Source organism: Vicugna pacos, chromosome 2 (genome assembly GCF_048564905.1).
Source record: "Vicugna pacos chromosome 2, VicPac4, whole genome shotgun sequence".
NCBI classification, from domain to species: Eukaryota; Metazoa; Chordata; class Mammalia; order Artiodactyla; family Camelidae; genus Vicugna; species Vicugna pacos.
Window position 1 is genome coordinate 118576101 of NC_132988.1, and position 19861 is coordinate 118595961.

Genomic DNA, 19861 nt, shown 5'->3' on the forward strand with positions numbered 1-19861 from the left:
GGTTTGGTGGTCATCTTTTGTGGCTTGGGCTTACATTTGGCCCATCTCTTCTTCCACACAGAGGCTCACCAAATATTCCTCCTCAGAGAAGTTTTGAGGAACAGAATTTTCTTCAATTTGTTCTATAACTCGGATATAGGGAAACAAGTGCTGAGGGCATGGGGAAGGAGGTTAGTTCTAACTAAGGGAGGTGGAAGAAGTCCTCCCAGAGAGGGGCATTTGGTATGGGGCTCTGAAGGATGAATAGGAGTCTGTCCATTTCAGGCAAAGCAAGTACAAGCAAAGTACAAGGGCATTCTCAGCAGCTGAAATGCATGTGTTGTTTTTCATTCATGAGGATGCGACTTGACAGGAAGCCTAGTCCCTTAAAAATGTGTTCTCCCCCTCCCATTAGGCAACCTCAACAAACCAGACCAAATACTACATCTCTTATCGCCGCAATGAATTTGTCCTGATGAAGCTGCCGAAGTACGCACTGCCTAAGGTAAGAGTGACTTCCCTGTTCTGCCTGGGCCTGAGCCTGCAGTGACTCATGGGGCCACAGGGCTCCCGGGCATGTGCTTGGTGGTCACCAGGTCAGGATGGACAAGAAAGGGGGGCTGTGCCTTCTCCAGCTACTCCGCCCCTGAGCTCCACTCCGTCCTCACAGGTGCCCCGCTTCCTCCTGTCTTAGGGCCTCTGCTGTGCTCTTCCCTCTGCCTGGTCTTTCTCTTCCCCAAATTCCTACACATGTGATGTTTCAGAGAACTATCTCTTCCTGGTAACTCTTGGGGCTGGTCCAGGCCTCAGGTTCCTGCTCACACCCCACCCTTCTCCTTCCTGACACTTTTGGGACCCACCTGTGTCCGTCTCCTGCTTTCATCTGGAATTTCTGGGGTGCGGGGCCCTTTCTGTTTTATTCACTTGCATTCCAACTGCCTCGTATGGTGGCTGGTACACAGTAGGTGCTTAATTAATGCTGCTTCCTTCCCCTTGGCTGGCTGGCAAAGAGGGGGATGGAGAGGCTGCTCAGACCCCGCCCAGCCCTGCCTCAGGATGCACAGCCTCCTGCCTACTGATGTGTTATTCCAGTTTTACAGAGGAGGTGACTGGCATTCAAAGAGGCTGAGAGTCCTGTCTGAGGTCACACAGCTAGTAAGAAACCAAAGCAGTTCTCAAACTGAGCCTCGGATGCGTCTGAGCCAGCCGCCTGCTGCACCCCCTCCAGAGGGCAGAGCGCTGTCCTGTGCGCACAGCTCAGGAGCGTGGACTGAGGGAGACCTTCCTCCCGCAGAGACTTCCTGGGTGTCAGACGTAAGCTGGGAGCTGAGGCTACAGCTGCGAGTCAGACACCCCAGTTTCTTGCTCTGATGGGGGTTTCAGAGAGGAAACGGGCGGGAAATCAAGCAGACAAATGTGTAAAATAATTGCAAGCTGTGATCTATGCTGTGGAGGGAGTGAGAGTGATGGGGGGCATTTTCATCTGAAGCCCACATGTTGGGGGAAAAGCTGTCAGGTGGCTGGCCGTGCAGGTGCAAAGGCCCCGGGGCAGGAGAAGGCAGGCTGGAGGTCAGAGAGAGGGGATGGGTCGAGAGGAAATGGATGCCTGGGGCTCTGCAGGACTGGAGGCTGTGGTTGCTGGACGAGACTTGGATGCAGAACTCCTGCATGGGTCACCCTCAGACCCATTGTGAGCCAGGAATGGGAAAGTTCCTGAGGCTTTTAAAAACTGTTTAAAACATCTCTTTAGAAAAAGAAAAAGAAGAGGGGGAAAAATAGAAAAGAAAGGAGTCAGCTTGATAGAGCCTCTCCAGTCTCCCAGAGTAAGGAAATGAAAGGCTGATGTCTCTTGTAGGGCAGGTGCCTTTGGCTTCCCGGGGGGTGAGGGGCCTATTCATCTTCTGAGAGGCTCCTCCTCCTCTCCTGGGACTACAGCATCCTGGGTCCTGGGCCTTAGTCCTGGGGTTGGATACCTGCGTCCTTTCCTTCTGGCATTGGGACCTGGGCACCTACTGCCCCTCTCCTGGGACTGGGGAGGCTGGACCGGGGTCCAGGCCATTTCTGAGGGCGTTCTAAGGAGCTACAGCCACAAGCCACATCCTCTGTGACCCGGAGCACTGAACCTCCTTGGTCCTTGGCTGAGACGGCATGGGTGTTCCTCAGAGTCTTTGGCAGTGTTTGCAGGAAGCACCGTGCGTGCATCCCACCACAGACCCTTGACCTCACGTGCTACCTGTCAGCTTCCTTCTTGCCCATTTCTGTAGAAATAGGGGTCATTGGAAAGAATCACAGGGCAGTGATGGAAGTACAGCCCCCCATCACAAGTGGGTGACAGAATCAGACACTATGTCCCTCCCGTCATCCAGTTTCAAGGGAAGACCAGGGACCCATTCGTATCTGGTGGCATTGGCACTGGCACTAAGTGTCCTCTCTCGGGGGGCCCATCCAGGACCCAATGAAAGGCGGTGGAGGATGACGGGCCAGCTGAGCGACAATCAGGGATTGCCCCCGCCCCGAGCCCACATATGGTCTTGCTGAGAGCATTGCCCATCCAGGAAGCTGTCTGCTTCCTCTTCACCAAACTCGGGGGAGCAGCCAGACCCCCGGTGCTCCTACCAACGACTTGGAGAGCTGGCTAATTGAATTTCCTCATCAGATTTTGTTGTTATAGGGTGAATTTGTAACTCTTGCCCGTTTCCTCCCCTCAAAGCACTCCATCTTTCTTTTTTTCCCCTTCAATTGCCCAAGTAACATCATGAAAACCATAGAAATCAGAGCCGAGGGGCGCTCACCACAGCCTCCCTCCCTCCTGCCCTCCACACCCAGCCCTGTTTGGTTTTCCTCCACCCTTGGCCCCCTGCCAGACCGACTTTTCTGTACCTGCATCACTGCAGACACTCGGTCCACAGCCTGGCTCTCACGTGACATTGTCTCAGGAGAGTTTTTCCCGAATGACACATGATATCCACTTTAAATGACTGCGAAACGTTCAACGGAGGAGACGCACCTTGTTCAGCTAAGCCAGATCCCTGTTGTTTATACATTTGGGTGTTTCCATGTTTCGTAAGCATAAGCAGTGCTGCCATGAATATATTTGTGCCTGCAGGTATTTTTGTTTGTTTTATTTTCTCAACTTAGTCTGAGAAGAACTTCTGGACAAAGGATATAAATATCTGTGTGGCTTAGTTCCTTCCTAAAAGGGTTCACCTTGCCACCAGCAAAGTTAGCTTAGAGGAGCTTCAACGCAGCTTCGCCAGATTCTGCGCCGCATCAAGCCTTCCCAGTTTCCTTCTGCTTGAGAAAGTATCCACAGTACCGTTCGGCTGTTTTACCTCACCTGCCTCTGAAAACTGTAGTGGGCGGACAGTTTGTATTATATTTGCCGGCACCCTTTGCTTGAATTACTTACTTGCAGAGATTTTAAAAAATACTTATGTTCCCTAGTGGGACAATAAATATGGGCAAAGGCTGTAAACAGACAAAGAGGAGAAAAACCCAAAAAACCATCAATTATATAAAAATATTCATAAGCTTAAAGTAAATGCAAATGTACTTTAAAGTAAAACAATATTTTATCCATAATATGTTTCTATAAAATAAAATCCATAAAGGGTAAAAATAAAGGAGGAAGTGACATCAGGGAAGATGGTGACCTGGGGCACACCAGGGGTCCATCTTCTCCCTTGAACAGCAGTTGCACTGGCAGACGCTACCTGGTGTAACTGTTTTGGAACACAGGAGTCTATCCAAAGGCTTGCACCAGGGGAATGCCTGTGCAGTAAATCAAGGTTAATTTCCCCAGCGTTAGCTCTCCCCATGGTAGCAGCTTCACCACTGCCTCCCCAGGCCCATGGCAGGGAGCCGGGCATGGGCCCCTGGAGCAGCTTGCAGGAGCCAGGGTGGGCATCAGGGCCTTGCCCTGACATTCTGGACCATGTCCCCCAGTACTGGGAGTCTCTGCTGACTGTTGATTGTTGCTTCCGATCATGGGTGCAGACACCCAGGCAAGCCGCTGTCAGTGCCTCCACCACCAGCTGAAGCAGCTTCCAAGGGATTTAAAGGGCCAGAGCCTGTTTCCAACCCCACTGCACCTTTATTTTCCTTTTTTCCCCTTTAGGAGCCAACATTTAAGGACTAGGATGTTCAAAGCAACCACATAGGTGGGGGGATTTAGAAAGCTACCATGTATGCCCGGGGAAGACTCAGGCTCAGGAAAGAGCTGAGAACTTCAGCTTACACCTCAGGCTGATCCCTGATACAGAGGCAGCTGGTAGTAATCAAAATCAAAATCAAAACCAAAAAACCCCAGCAAACCCCAGGCAAGGGAGACTACCTGATTTGCAGAGTCACCATATTATTAGATTCCAACGCCCAATTTTCAACAACAAAAAACCACAAGGCATATAAAGAAAGTATGAGCCCTTCAAAGGAAAAAAATACCAAAGAGAAAGGCCAGATGGCAGACCTACTAGACAAAGACTTTAGTACGGCTGTCTTCAAGATGCTCAAAGAACTGAAGGAAGCATGGAGAAAGCCAGGAAAAGTGTATGAATGAAATAGAACCGGCGCACCTTGTCTTACTGTGCTTTGCTTTATTGCACTTTCCAGATACTGCATTTTTTACAAATTATAAGTTTGTGGCGACCTGGCTTGGAGCAAGTCTGTTGGCACCATTTTTCCAACAGCGCTTGCTCACTTTGTGTCTCTGTGTCACATGTTGGTAGATCTCACAGTAGCTGAAACTTTTCCATTATTACCATATTTGATATGGTGGTCTGTGATCAGTGCTCTCTGATGTTACTGGCGTAATTGTTTGGGGGCAAACTTAGTTGATCAATGTTGTGTGCATTCTGACTGGCCCACCAACCAGCCATCCCCCCGTCTTTCTCCTTCTCCTCAGCCTCCCTGTTCCCTGAGACACAACAGTATTGAAATTAGGCCAGTTAACAACCCTACAATGACCTCTGTTTCAGTGAATGGAAAAGTCACATGTCTCTCGCCTTAAATCAAAACCTAGGAACGATTACACTTAGCGAGGCAGGCATGTCAGAAGCCAAACAGGACAAAAGCGAGGCCTCTTGCACCAAACAGCCAGGTGTGGCTGCAAAGGAGGAGTTCTGGGAGGAAATTAAAAGTGCTTCCCCGATGAACGCATGAACGATAAGAAAGTGAAACAGCCTCGTTGCTGGTGTTGAGAAAGCCGGAGTGGTCTAGACAGAAGATCAAACCAGCCACAGCATTCCCTTCACCCAAGCCTCGTCCTGAGCTGGGCGCTGACTCTCTTCAGTCCTGTGAAGGCTGAGAGAGGCGGGGAAGCTGCAGAAGGGAAGTGTGGAGCTCGCAGAGGTTGGTCCGTGCGATTTAAGGAAAGAAGCCGTCTCCGCAACACGGAAGTGCGGAGTGCAGCGGCGAGTGCTGCCGGAGCCGCCGCGGCAAGTTCCCCCAACCTAGCTTAGATTGCGAGCGAAGGAGGCTGCACTGCACGGCGGACTTTCAGCGCAGACAAAAAGCCTTCCATCGGAAGGAGGTGGCATCTAGAACTTCCATAATTAGAGAGGAGAAGTCGATGTCTGGCTTCAAAAGACGGGCTGACTCTCTTATCAGGGGCTGACGCAGCTGGTGGCTTTAAGTTGAAATCGAAACTCATTTACCGTCTGAAAATCTTAGGCCCCTTAAAAGTTATGCTCAATCTCCTCTGCCTGTGCTTTGTAAATGGAACAAAACCTGAGTGACAGTTTATCTGCTTACAACATGGCTTACTGAGTATTTGAGGTCCACTGTTGAGGTGCACTGCTCAGGAAGAAAAGATTCCTTTCAAAACATGACTGCTCATTACCAGTGCACCTGGTCGCCCATGAGCTTGAGGGAGGTGGACAGTGAGGTGGAAACTGTTTTCATGCCTGCTAATACAACACCCCTTCTGCCATCCATGCATCAGGGAGTAATTTCAAACTTCAAGTCTTCTTATTTAAGAAATACATTTCATAAGGCTGCCACAGACAGTGATTCCTCTGACGGATCTGAGCCAAGTCAATTGAAAACCTTCTGGGAAGGACCCACCATTCTAAATGTCATGAAGAACATTCATGGTCATGGGACGAGGTCAGAACATCGACACTCACAGGAACTTGCAAAAAGTTAACTCCAGCCCTCATAGATGGCTGAGAAATTCAAGACTTGAGTAGAGGAAATAACTGCAGATGTGTTGGAAACAGCACGAGAACCAGAATTAGAAGTGGAGCCTGTAGATGGGACTCAATTACTGCAACTTCATGCTAAAACTTTGATAGATGAGGAGTTGCTTTTTATAGATGAGCCAAGAAAGAGATGGAATCTACTCCTGGTGAAGACCGTGTGAAGACTGTTGAAATAACAACAGAAGTTGTTGTTTTCAAATATTAGGTAAACTTAGTTGATAGAGCAGTGGCAGTTTGAGAGGACTGACTCTAATTTTGAAAGGAGTTTTGCTGTGGATAAAATGCTATCAAACAGCATTGCATTCTACAGAGAAAATATTCATAAAAGAAAGAGCCAGTCAATGCAGTGAACATCATGTCTTATTTTAGGAAAAAGCCACGGCCACTCCAGCCTTCAGCAACCACCACCCTGATCAGTCTGTGGCCATCAACATTGAGGCGAGACCCCACCACCCCACCCCAACTCGAGCAAGCAAAAAGATTATGACTCACTGAAGTCTCAGATGATGGTTAACATTTTTTTAGCAATGAAGTACTTTTTAACCAACGGGTGTGCATTTTGTAAGACATACTGCTGTTGCACACTTAATAGACTATGGTATAGTGTAAACATAACTTTTATATACACTGAAAAACCAACAAATTTGTGTGACTAGCTTAACTGTGATATTTGCTTTATTGTGGTGGCCTGGAGCTGAACCCACAATATCTCTGAGGTCTGCCTGTACCAAAAAATAGAATAAATGGAACCAAAAAGAAATTCTGGAGCTAAAGGGATCAGTAATTGAAATGGAAAATCCTCTAGAGAGATTCAAAAACAGATTTGAGCAGACAGAAGAAAGAATCAGAGAACTTGAAGATAGGACAATTGAAATGATAAAATCTGAGGAACAGAAAGAAAAAAGATTAAAGAAAAGTGAACACCATCTGAAACCTATGGGACACTATCAAGTGAACCAACAGATGCATTATGCAAGTCCCAGAAGGAGAAGAGAGTGAGAAAGGGGCAGAGAAATTATTTGGAGAAATAGTGGCCAAGAACTTCCTTAAAATTGATGAAAGACATGACTATACATACTTAAAAAGCTTGATGGGCTCCGAACGCTGAGAGTTCCACACCAAGACACATTACAGTCAAACTTCTGAAAGACAAAGGATCTTGAAGGCAGCAAGAGAGAAGCAACTTGTCACAAACAAGGGATCGTCAATAAGATCGTAAGCAGATTTCTCATCAGAAACCTGGGAAATCGGAAGGCAGTGAGTTGCCGTAATCAAAGCGCTGGAAGAACTTGATGAAGGTGTTGGTTCATTACATCGTTCCTTGAATTTTATGTGAAAATCTATGGGGAAATATCCCCGTCGTGTTTATTTAAAATGTTCTTAAGTTTTCCAAAATTATTTCTTCAAAATGTTTTCACTAGAGCTAATGGAATAATAGAAATATATATCCCATTTCTACCTGCTCCCCTCTCCATTCCTCCTTCCCATGATGATCTCACATCCTCATTCTCAAGGTAGCTGTTGTAGGAACTCAGAGACTTTTCAATATTCATTCTTCCCCTTCATTTTAGTTTAACAAGCCCCCAATTTTACCTAGTACATTGCTTCCTGGCTAGGACTATATTCCCCAGCTTCCCTTGTAGCTACATGTGGTCATGTTTCTAAGATCTGGTCAATGAGGTGTAAGTGGAATTGTCATATCTATGAGACTTCTCAGAGCCTTCTTTTAAAGGCAAGCCTTTCTCTCCCTCTGTTCTTTCTCCCTCCTGTTGCCTTGCATGTTGACGTGATGGCTGGAGCCCTAGCAACCATCTTGAGCCATGAGGACAAGGGCCAGCTCATGGGACAGTAGAATGGTGATCCAGAAAGAACCTCTGTCCCTGGTAATCTTGTAGAACTTCCATACTGGAATGTTACCTCTGGACTTCTTTTACATACATGAAAAATGAGTTTCTATCTCGTTTGAGTCACTCCTCCCCCCTCCCCAGTTTCTATTACTTACAATCAAACCTAATTCTACCTGATAACAAATATTGATGTTTGGTATTTCCTTCCACATATTTCTCCAGGCCATATAAATATATATACATACAAACACATATACATGTGTGTAATTTTTTTCATGTCTTTTGTTTAGAAATGGAGTTAACTAAATGTCTCTGCTTCTAACCTCAAAAAAAAAAGGATAGCGTAATGCAAATTTAAGAAAAAATTGCAAATTACTTATCATCCTCTAATCAGCAAGGATTTTTAAAAGATGGTTCTCAATGCAAGAAGTGGGAAGAGTGCCCTCCGGCCCTGCTGGTAGGGAAGGAATTAATATAAACTCTCAGGACAATCACTGAGTAACATGCACGAGAGCTTTAAAAATGCTCCTGCACCCCCTTGCAGCAATTTCCCTCCTTAGAGTTATGCTGAGGTTATAACCAGAGCTGCAGAGATCTGTGTCTGGGAATGTTCGTGACTGCCTTGCACGTAACGATTAGAGGCTCACCAGAGGGGACGCATTCACTGAAATATGGAACATCCACAAAAGGGAGCATCGCGCAGTCACTAACAGTGGTGTTCATCAATAACCTTAATGCCAGAGGAAAGCGTGCCCCGCGTAACGTGGAAGAGCAGCCACGCGCCGTACGTGGAGAGGCGTACAAGCCACTCCTGGGAGAGCGCCCAGGAGGAGACATCTTCAACTGCTAATGTCAGGTCTCTGTGGGGTGGCACTGCCGGCAACTCCTCCTCCCTTTCTGTGTTTCCTCTGTCTCCCAGATGACAGTGAACATTATTTACCCAGGGGCGGAGGAGACCAAGTCGGACTTGATGTGATGACAGTAGCTACTGATTGCTCCCTCTGTAACTGATGCCAGTACCGCCTCAGCTCGGAGCCACGGGCCTGGGAAGGCCTTCTCCTGCTGAGGCCACAGAACGACCAGTACCCCGACGGACGCTGCAGCCTGGCCTGTGGCCGAGCATAGAGAAATAAGGGGCAGGGGGAGAAGCAGAGATGACCTTGCTTCCCGTGCCAGATTTCACACGCATCCCTCGATCCCCCACCAGCCTGCTGTCCCGTTTCACAGATGGGAACCACCAGGCCTGGGACCCCTGACCTCTGTCCTCCTTCCCTGGCCATGAGCTGCTTGGGTCCCGTCCAGTCTGTGGGTGAGATTTACATCACAGACCAAGGGCCCTGCTCATGCTGCCAGGGCTCTGCCTGGTTGGAGGTGCATCATAGGTCCTTCACAGCACTGCGTCCCTTTTCTTCAAAGCCACATCTGTTGGCTGCTCAGCGTTGGGGGGCAGTTCAGACCGTAGGGGAAGGGGTCGTCACCAGCCTGTGCCCTGCCCAGGAGGCCTCTTCTCTCAACTGAAGGTCTCTCCCAACGGGACAGAATAGGGCCCTGATCAGTTACTAGAGAGAGAAAAGTGTCCCGTCTCTGGGCCCTAGGATCAGACGAGAAGATGGGATGCAGAGGGTCTCCCAAAACTGCGCCACCCACAGCGGGCGAGCCGGGGAGGGATAGCCTCTGCCGCTGCGGCCGGCAGTGCCCTCGCCTCCGCCAGCCGTCTGCAGCTCCCGGGTCGCGGCAGCTCTACTGCCAGAGGGGCAATCACAGCCCCTGAGCGATGGAGACAGGGCAGTAGAGGCTGGAGAAGAAAAGCTTGTCGGGGCTCTGAAACAGGCTGGCTTGTTCCGATGCCTGTTCAGGTGGCTCCCACACCGCAGCTGGTGCTGGCTGGGAGCAAAAGGCAAAACAAGAAACCGAGGTTAGCCCTGGGTTTCTTCTCCTTCCTTTGTATTTGATTGGGGTTTTTCAGTTCTGAACTGTAAAATCTGAAACTGAAGCCCGAGACGGCTGCCGGGCCCTCAGGAGCAGCCTGGCCTCCTGCTCCAGGTGACAACGACGCCGGTCCTGGGCTGCGCACCTCCTCAGGGCAGCCCTCCTGCCCGCCTGCTGGCGCGGTGCCTGCCCTCGGCTCCCGCAGGGCCCTGGGCACCTGGGGGGACCTGGCCCAGAGGAGCTGTGGATAAAGTGCACCGAGCAGACGGTAATGATGTCCCGGACGTGAGGCTGGAGCGAATTAACCTGTTCCTCCTGCCCAGTGTACATTCCCTGAGAATAGAGACCAGGGTGGGTCCCCAGTGAAGCCCAGGGCCTAGAAGAGGGCCTGGCACACAGTAGGTGCTTAATGAATCCGTGCAGAATAAATGAACCAACAGATGACTTGTCTGACCCTCGGGATGGGATGGGGGAGGGAGTCTGGGAAGGAGACCCATCCCACCTCCCAGAGGTGATGGTCTGGGGTGATTCCGACAGTCTGGGGGTGCATAGAGGAAGAACTCCCCCTCACTGCAGGTTCAGATGGGCAGACAGCCTGATGGGATGCCGTTGGGGGAGGAGGTGTCTCTGTGTCCCACCAAGTGCCTGGGCGTCCCTCCCACCACCCAGTATGGAGGGTCTGAACACTCCCACTTTGGAGGCAGGGAAATGGAGGCCCAGGGAAGTAAAGGGACTTGTCCAAGGTCACAGAGCTGAGAGCAGAGGCAGGATGGAAATCTAGGTCAGCCCAATTCCAAGAGGCCGTGGCCAAGTCCCCACTCCTGCCAGGCCTGAGGCCAGCCTGCTCCGCCTCCCCACCAGGCCTGCTCACCCCTTCCCCCAGGCCTGCCCCATCTCTCCCCACTCCCCCTAGGCCGGCTTCACTCTCCCGCGCCAGCCCCCGGCCCACGTCTGACCCTGGCCCCACCGCCATCTGTCCCCAGGATCTGCAGGTCATCAGCACAGATGAGAGCCAGGTGTTCGTGGCGGTGCAGGAGTGGTACCAGACCGACACCTACAACCTGTACCAGTCGGACCCGAGCGGCGTGCGCTACTCGCTGGTGCTGGAGGACGTGCGCAGCTCGCGGCAGGCGGAGGAGAACGTGATCATCGACATCCTCCAGGTGGGATGCGGGGGCCTGGGGTGTCTGGGGCCCGGTCTCACCCCTCCCCTGCTCCCCCCACCCCAACCCGCCATGCTCTGACTCGGGGCCCTGCAAAGGGCCAGATATTTTCGGCTTTGCAGGTCAAGAGGATACTTTTAGAGCAGGAGAAAAAACTTGCTCTTTTTAATGAAATTCAGAACAGAGGAATGGAGAACTTTGTAATAGGTCTACTAATGAGACGAATGAAATTCTTTTACGGGAGAGATAACAGTTCGCTGAGTTGGGGTTCAGGTTAGTAGTCTCCACCATGGACTTGATCGCCAGCCATCAACTGTAAAGTTGTTCCACTCTAAAGCCAGTGCATGAAAACAGACGGAGGCCAGGTGGCCCTGAGGGACACAGACTGGGGCCCCTTCCCTCTCAGACCCCCTGCCTCTCTGCCTCTCCGCCACCCCAGCCCTGGGCTCCTCATCCCTCTGCCCTCTGTCCGTGCATCTACCATTTGTCTGTCTCTCTCCTGCTCTGTCTTCCTCTTGGCCCTGCACTCTCTCTGAGTGTGGGGCATGGAGCCTCCCCACCTGCGATTCAGATGTGTAAGGACCCTCTCCTCCCTGAGCCCTGCCTGGGGTCCCGCCCCACCTGTGCCCCATTTAAGCCTCCACTTGCTTTCATCATGTGTCACCGAGGGGCTGATGGGAGGCTCTGGGCAGGACTCCTGGCTCGCATGCCGGGCTCCCTCCCCCGGGAAAACACCTGTGCGCTGTGTCATTCTGTACTTGGATCCCACAAATGTCCACCGCACACCTACAGCAGGCCCAGCCTGGACCCCACCTTCCATGGTCTCCCCCTCTGTTCTTGTCCACACTGGAGCTGGGTACGGGGTGGTCCCTCAGCCAGGGTCCAGGTGAGGAGCTGAGGCTCAGGCAAGGCAGGTGGCCAGCCTGCACGTACTGGAAGTAAGCGAGAACACAAGAACTAGCCGGTCTGTCCGCCCAAGTTCCACTCATCCTCCTGGCCAGCACTCCATCCCTCGGCCATTCACCCTTAAGCTCCTCCCTCAGGTCCTTCCCTCAGGGACCCCCCCGCCAGTGGGATCACCTGCAAGAGGCCGTGTGTTCTGGTAGTAAATGCTGGGTGGTGGACCTGCCAGGCTCTGCCATCCCTGCAGAGCTGGGGAGGGCGTCCCGTCTGGGGCGAGTGGAGACTGGGGCAGACATGGGGGGTGTCAGTCGGGGTAGGAGGCGGCCTCTGGGCAGAGCGGGGGCTGTGGTGTTCATCTTCTAGTTGTTAACAGCTGCGAGGAGTCACTCTCCCCAAGAAGGTAATGAATGTGGTCATTTGCTTACAATGAGAACCATTTGTCAGGGTTTGCCTCCCCAGCTGGACGCAGAGGAGCACAGCCATGGCTCCCCGCCTTTTGCTGAGAGCTATACACAGGGCACAGGGTAGGTGGCCTCATCCGGCCTGAAACAGCTCCAAGGGGACCACCAGACATGTCACCCCTGGCATGTCACCCCTGGCTCTGATAGGTGCTCTCACGGCCACTGCGCGGTGCAGGTGTCTGGGAGAACGGGGCGAGGGCTGTGGCACAAGGGCGCCGGGGACGAGGGCACTGCAGGCAGGAAACGTGCACGGCCCGTATGGCCCTTGCAGATATCCGCAGTGCCTGTACCGTGCACCTGGCTCCAGGCCCCACACTCAGGGGCACAGGGAGGAACAGACCACCTCTCATGGAGCTCCAGACTCTACAGGAAGACCAGCTCCCAACAGTGGTTCCCACTTAGTGTGTCATGTCTAGAGGATGCTGTGAGGGACAGTTGGCCAGCCCCAGGGGTGGGAGTCAGGGCGTGCTTCCTGGAGGAAGGGGTGCAGACTGAGTTGAGGCCGAGCAGAAGCCAGCCAGCCGAGGAACCAGGGAACAGCAACCCATGCCCAAAGACCACAAAGTGGGAGTCCTGGGGAGCGGAGGGAGTCCACAGTGGGAGGCCTGAAGCTGGGTGCTCTCACAAATGACTTTGCTTCTGTGAAATGTGCCTAGCGGGGATCACAGGTAGTGGTTACAAGAAAAGCTCTGGGTCCTGATTGCCTGGGTTCAAATCCCAGTTCTGGTACATATTTGCTGTGTGACCTTAGGCAGGTTACTTAACCTCTCTGTGCTTTGGTTTCCCCATTGTGAAACAAGGATGACAGTAGTACCTTCCTCAGGGGGCTGCTGTGAGAATTCGAATCACCGTTTCTGTTAAATACACAGAGCAGCACCTGGTGCTAAGTCCGTGCTCAGCAAGCTCTCAACTGTTTTCCCAGCACTTGCATTTTCTGGGGATTCGAGATAATCTGCGGGAGGGATGTGGCCTAGAGTGTCCAGGAAAAACGTCTCATCCCAGATGTAGGGGAGGCTCATGAGCGGCCACCTCTGCAGGGCGGGCCCCTGTTCCAGGCAAGACAGCACACCTTTTCTGGGTGCATCTGGAAGAGAGCTGAGGGAGCATCCCAGCCTTGTTCCCTGACCCCCAGAAGCCCTGGCCACAGTTGGGAGACAGCCATTGTAGGGGGCTGAGTGGGGGCCCCGAAAGATACAGCCACATCAAATCCCTGGAAACTGTGACTGTGAGCTTGTTTGGAAGAAGGATCTCTGCGGCTGTCATTAAGTAAAAGATCTGGAGACGAGACATGCTGCATTAGCCGGGGGCCCTCAATCCACTGACCTCATAAAGATCCTCATAAAGATCAGAACAGGAGATGGACACACAGGGAAGAGGGCCGTGGAAGTCACAGCAGAGGCTGGGGAGATGTGGCCACAGTCCAGAAACACTGGGGCCACCTGGAGCTGGAGGAGATGAGGAAGGAGCCTTCCCTGGAAACTTCAGAGGGAGGGCAGCCCTGCCAACACTTTGACTTTGGACCTCTGGCTTCCAGGCTGTGAGAGGACAACTTTCTGTTGTCTTAAGCCACCAAGTTTGCCATGTTCTATCGCAGCCAGGAAATTCACACAGCCGTGGGGAGGGCAGTTACGTGAAGTGAGCACATCAGTGTTGGGAGCCAGGGCGTGGCTGATCAGGCGAACCCCAGGGAAACTCAGCCCACACCTCCCCTCTCTCGGACGGGAGGGTCCATGCTATTTACTGCTGAATGTTTTCATGGAGACCAGTTGGGGTATGCAGTAGCGCTTTCCGAATAAAGCCAGCCATCACTGGGCCAGTCAGCGTCCTCTCTGCCCCTAGGGGAGGCATCTGCACTCAGTGCTGGGCAGGCCAGGTGCCCACCCAGGTGATGCCCCAGGTGAGCCAGAGACAGAGTGGTGAGTGAGAGAAGGGGCTGTGTTTCTCCATTCCCTGGGGCTGTCCCCCGCAAGGACCATCCCGAACCATCCCCAAAGCTTTGTCCATGGAGATGACGGCCGGACCCCCACCCCAGACCCCACCCCAGGCAGCAACGTCCTAGCAGACGACACAAGCAATGGCGGATGGAGGTTGGCAATCAGCAGAGGGGAAGATTATGCTGGATGCTCCAGGGGGCACCCTGCAATTGCAAGAGTCCTCAAGGTTGGAAGGAGGGTCAGAAGGAAGGTCAGAAAAATGCATGAAATCATGGAAGAGTGACCAGGGAGATGCTGTGCCGCTGGCTTTGAAGATGGAGGAGGGATCGCAAACCAAGCACCTCAGGTGCCTCTAGACACTGAGAAAGGCAAGGACGCAGCGTCTCCCCTGGAGCTGGCGGAGGGGACCAGCCCCGCCGACACCTTGCTTTTAGCCCAGTGGGACCCATGCTGGACTTCCGACCTCCAGAGCTGTAACATAACTCACGTGTGCTGCGTTAAGCCCCTCTGCCTGGATCACTCTGTTGGAGCAGCACTGGAACTGCTACCCCGTTCACTGTGTGTCCGTCCCCTCGGGGTCCTCCTGGGCGTGCTCCTCATGTGCTGGGCACTTGGCCAAACTGTGCATCAAAGATTAGGAGAGTACCAACCTCCTGGAGTCTGGGGACTTGATGAGGTGGCACTCAGTAACTCCCTTGACTACCACGTAGAAGACTCTTATTAACTGTGTGTTACCACTCAAATCCTAAGCATAACCCTCGGCCATGGAACCTCAGGTAAAACTCATAACATCCTGAGCCTCCGTGCCACCGGCTCACCACGAGAAATAGCGACATCCTATTGACAGAGTAGCAAAGGCTGCTTTGTGCACACGGGGGCTCTCAGGAGCTCAGGCCACACCAGCGGGGCTCAGTTACTGGGTCCAAGGCCTCCCTGCCCAAGGAACTTCCAATTTGGATCCCCTTTATTTCTTTTTCTTGTATAATTGCTGTGGCTAGGGCTTCCAATACTATGTTGAATAGAACTGGTCAGAGTGGGCATCTTGTCTTGTTCCAGATCCTAGGGGGAAGGCTCTCAGCTTTTCACTGTCGAGTATTCTGCTGGCTGTAGGTTTGTCATAAATAGCTTTTATTATGTTGAGGTATGTTCCCTCTATACCCACTTTGGTAACAGTTTTTATCATCAGTGGCTGTTGAATTTTATCAAATGCTTTTTCTGCATCTATTCAGATGATCATGTGGTTTTTGTCCTTTCTCGTGTTGACGTGGTATATCATATGTTGCATATGTTGAACCATCCTTGTGTCCCTGGATGAATCCAACTTGATCATGGTGTATGATCTTTCTTATGTGCTGTTGGATTCTGTTTGCTACTATTTTGTTCAGGATTTTTGCGTCTATGTTCATCAATGATATTGACCTATAGTGTTTGTTTCTGGTAGTGTCTTTGCCTGGCTTTGGTACCAGGGTGATGGCGGCTTCACAGAATGAGTTTGGGAGTGTTCTCTCCCCTTCAGTCTTCGGGAAGTTTGAGAAAGACTGGTGTGAGCTCTCCTCTGTCTGTCTGATAGATCTCCCCAGTGAGGCCGTCTGGTCCGGACTTTTGTTTGCAGGAGGGTATTTTATTGCTGATTCTATTTCACTTCTGGTGATCAGTCTGTTCAAATGGTCTGTTTCTTCCTGATTCGGCCTTGGTGGACTGTATGTTTCTAGAAACTTGTCCATTTCTTCTAAGTTACCCACTTGATTGCCACGCAGCTGTTCCTAGTGTTCTCATGACTTTCTTGTGTTTCTCTGGTGTTGGTTGAATCTCTCCGCTTTCTTTTCTTACCTTGTTTGTCTGTGCGCTCTCTCTTATCTTCTCGGTGAGCCTGGCCATTGCTTTGTTAATTTTGTTTACTCTTTCAGAAAACAAGCTCTTGGTTTGATTGATTTTTTTTTATTTTTTTAAAATCTCTGTTTTCTTTACTTTCTCCCTGATGGCTCTGACAGTCGTCTTGAAGTGAGCCGTGCGGGGCTCTGATCAGCGTCATCGTGTTCATTTTAAGCCCAGCTCCAGGGTCGGTTTGTTCCCATTTCCTGGAAGCCAGTTCTAGGAATTGTGGCAGCGTCTGTCACGGCTGCAGTCTGGTCATCTTGTAGCTACTTTCTTCCGCCTGGTGGGGGTTTCAGGCCCTACACGACGGCTCAGAGGAGAAGGCTCAGGGCGTGACCTATAGCCCTTGACGGGGAGCTAAAGGTCCTCGACTTTGTTTAATGACTAAACTATTATTTTGTTTTGCTTAACTCTTTCCCCTTGTTCCTGTATTTTCTTATTTCTCTGATTAAACTTACTCTTTGACTAAAGTTTTTCTACAGACAAGAGTCCGGCAGAGCACAAGCTGGATGGGGAGCCTGTCCTGGGAAGGCCCCGCAGGGTCCTGCTCCGTCTCATGTGCAGTCAGCCTCAGCGCCAGCTGCTGTCGGGGTGAAGTGAGGCCGTGCACCCAGAGCTCCGAGCAAGGGCTGGCCCGGCTCACACCACCCTTCTTGAACCTCTGTCCCAGGTCCGAGGGGTGAAAGGAGTCTTCCTGGCAAACCAAAAAGTCGACGGAAAGGTGGTGACGCTTATAACCTACAACAAAGGCCGAGACTGGGACTACCTGAGGCCGCCCAGCACGGACATGAACGGAAAACCCACCAGCTGCAAGCCAGTAAGTGTCCTGCCCGCTTTGCACATCTCCCCTGGGGTGGGCACTAGACGTTACTGCAAGACCTGGGGGTCAGAGGCGCTGACATCTGAGAAGGACCATCTGGGAAACACGAACCTCCTGTTTCTCTGGGCATGGTGGAGAGGGTTGTGTGAAACACCGCCCTTTACAGGAGGCGTAACTGGCGGTCAGAGGGGGAGTGTATCACTCAGCTCCTGACACAGCAGTGCTGTGTAACAAACCACCCCAAACAATAATCGCTGTCCTGCAGCTCTGTGACAGGCTGGGCTCGCCCGTACATGTGGCTGGGCAGTTTCGGAGGGGATCTGTGTGAGTGTAGGCGCCCGGTGTCTTGGCTGCCTGAAGGGTGGGAGGGCTGAATTACCCTTTCCTTTTTCATTCAGCAAAGTCCTGCTGATAACTGAAAACCCTGCCTACGTGTCCCCTCCACTGAGCCTTCACGGGGCACACTTGCTTTTGTTTCCTACTGGTCTCACAGTCCAGGGCCTTGCTCTGGGGATGGCCAACCCCATGCCTTGCTCTGCCTCTGTAAATAGAATAATGGCCTATCTTACAGGGGTGTTCATTCAACAGACATGTAAGGGTACCTACTACATGCGAGGCGCTGTTCTGGGTGTTTGGATACATCAACACACAAAACAGCAGAGAATCCTGCCCCTGTGGGGTCTGCCTGAGTCTCTGCAGGGCCCCTGAGGGTGGCAGGTGCCCTTCCTTGCCAGCCCCTGACTACCCGCCCAGGGTCAAGGTGGGGCTCTGTGCCCTCCAGGCAGAGCCTGAGCAGGGACAGCCCCTTGCTCCCAGACTTCACCAACCAGGGGCCTGTGCTCGGCCTCCGCGGAAGCCCCCCTCCGTCTGATAACAGAGGGTGATAGCACCTGCCGACCTATGGGAAGGATAAATTACCTGCCGCCTGTGAAAGCTCTTCTGAGAAGAGAATCACTGTGAAAGGGCTAATTTTTGTATCATCATTGACAAAGTTAAGCCATATTAATCTGTCAAAGCAAGTTTTTGCTAAGAATAGATTCTTGTCTGCAATTACGCAGCTCAGTGAGGAGATGACCTTTCAAGATTTATGTCCCGGCCTTGAAATAATAAAAGTAGGAGCCACCTGGTGGGTGTGTGGCTGTAGGCAGGCACACGGAGAGCCCGATGGTCACAGGGGAGCGAGGACAGGTGCGCGGGACGCCCAACAGGGCACCAAAAGCAGAAGTCACAGCCTTGGCTGGGAGGCTGTTTCCCTGTGTGTGTGGCCCTGGCAGCGGGGGTGGGGGTGTGCAGGGTGGGGCAGGCGAGGTCACTCTTCCCTGACTGTCCTTCCCCCAGCCCCGCATCCTCCCAAGGCACAGGGCAGACGACACTTGAGAGTTGATTTCTCATGAGAAAAGGTGATTCCTGCTTGTTGCAGAATACTTGGAAAATGCAGAAAGGTATCAACAGAGCAGCGAGGTATCGCTGTACCCACGTCGCCCGGAAGCAGCAGCAGTCGGGCGTCTTCAGGCCCCACTGAGTTTCGTTCATGTTAAGAAGTCCTCCGTGGGAGTCCCGACACCTGTGCGATTTCCGAGTCTTCTGTTTCCCTCTCCTCTGGGCCACGCAGGGCCTCCCAGGCCACTCGGCCAGCCCTCCGGCTGGGGCAGCTTCCTGCCAGTGAGGGCGCGAAGGGAGGGCTTACTGGCTAAGCGGATTAGACCTGTTTTCACAGGATGAATCACTCTTGGAAGATGGTTTTGCGTCTGTTGGCATCTGAATTCAGAAAGGAAATCCATTTGTTTTCCTGCCTATGGTTAACTCTTCTCAGACACGAGACTGAGCCATGAAGTGGGGTGTCCAGGGGGGCGGGTGTCCTCGCTCACGCCAGCCAGCAGCATGGTCCACTGGCCATCCGACTGTGTTTGCTGGATGCTTCTGTAGGGCACCTGCAGCTCCTGCATGGAGAAGGGCCGAGGAGGCGGAGCTTCGGGACAGTGTGGCCTCCCTGCTCGGCCCACGTCACACCCACCCAAGCCGGGCCAGGACCCAAACCCTCCCCATCAGGACCAGGCGTTCAGCACCGACTCCCCTGGCACCAGCCTGCCCTGGGGTCTTCCCACTCTTCGGGGGCCACTCCGTGTCTGACTGTGCACCCCGAGAGCAGCCTGGCCCTCACTGCTCCCCGTCCCATCACATGAGCAGGTGCTGAGTGCTTGGGGGTCGGCCCCTCCAGATCTCCCGGCCTGCCCTGCCCTCCATCCGCCCGGACAAGACCCTGCTGGGGGCGTTTATAAGGCCTTGTGTCCACCTGTCAGACACCAGCAGAGCGCTGAGTGCCCCACGCACAGCACCACCCCCAGGTCCTGGACAAATGTGTGAATCCCAAATGCGCAAAGCTCGCCAGCACCCTTGGTTTAAAGCCCTGGCGTTTTTTAATAATGTGCCAAGAAACAAGGAATTTTGAAAAGGGCAAAAGAGATTTATTGTGTTATAATATTTCTGTTTCGCTGAAACAAGTGAAACATGTCTAAACTGAGCCCTGGCACAGCCACCCTACCCTTCTGCCTCCTGCAGAGGGCACAGGCCTTATGGGTGTCCCTCAGCTGCTCCCTTGTGCCCAGGCTACCGCGGTCACCCAAGAGGCCCCCAGTAAAGGTCCTGGACGGATGAATGGATGAATGTGGGCGTGGGCCAGGCAGGCTCCAGGGGTCACTTTCTGCAGCCCCGCTCTGCACTCAGGAACCACCCTGGGGAGCTCACCCTGCCGG

General features: G+C 52.4%; 1 protein-coding gene across 3 annotated transcripts in view; it reads left to right on the forward strand.

Moving 5' to 3' along the window:
* Positions 1-19861, forward strand: part of SORCS2 (sortilin related VPS10 domain containing receptor 2) — a 446054-nt gene that overhangs the window by 383412 nt on the left and 42781 nt on the right. For all 3 annotated transcript variants that reach the window (XR_012062875.1, XM_072946632.1, XM_072946641.1), the window contains exons 8-10: positions 395-484; positions 10936-11115; positions 16959-17105. Coding sequence is in view for 2 of the 3 variants with exons in the window: in XM_072946632.1 (XP_072802733.1) it covers positions 395-484; positions 10936-11115; positions 16959-17105 (417 nt within the window). In the remaining variant the exon portion in view is untranslated. The remainder of the gene's footprint in view (positions 1-394; positions 485-10935; positions 11116-16958; positions 17106-19861) is intronic.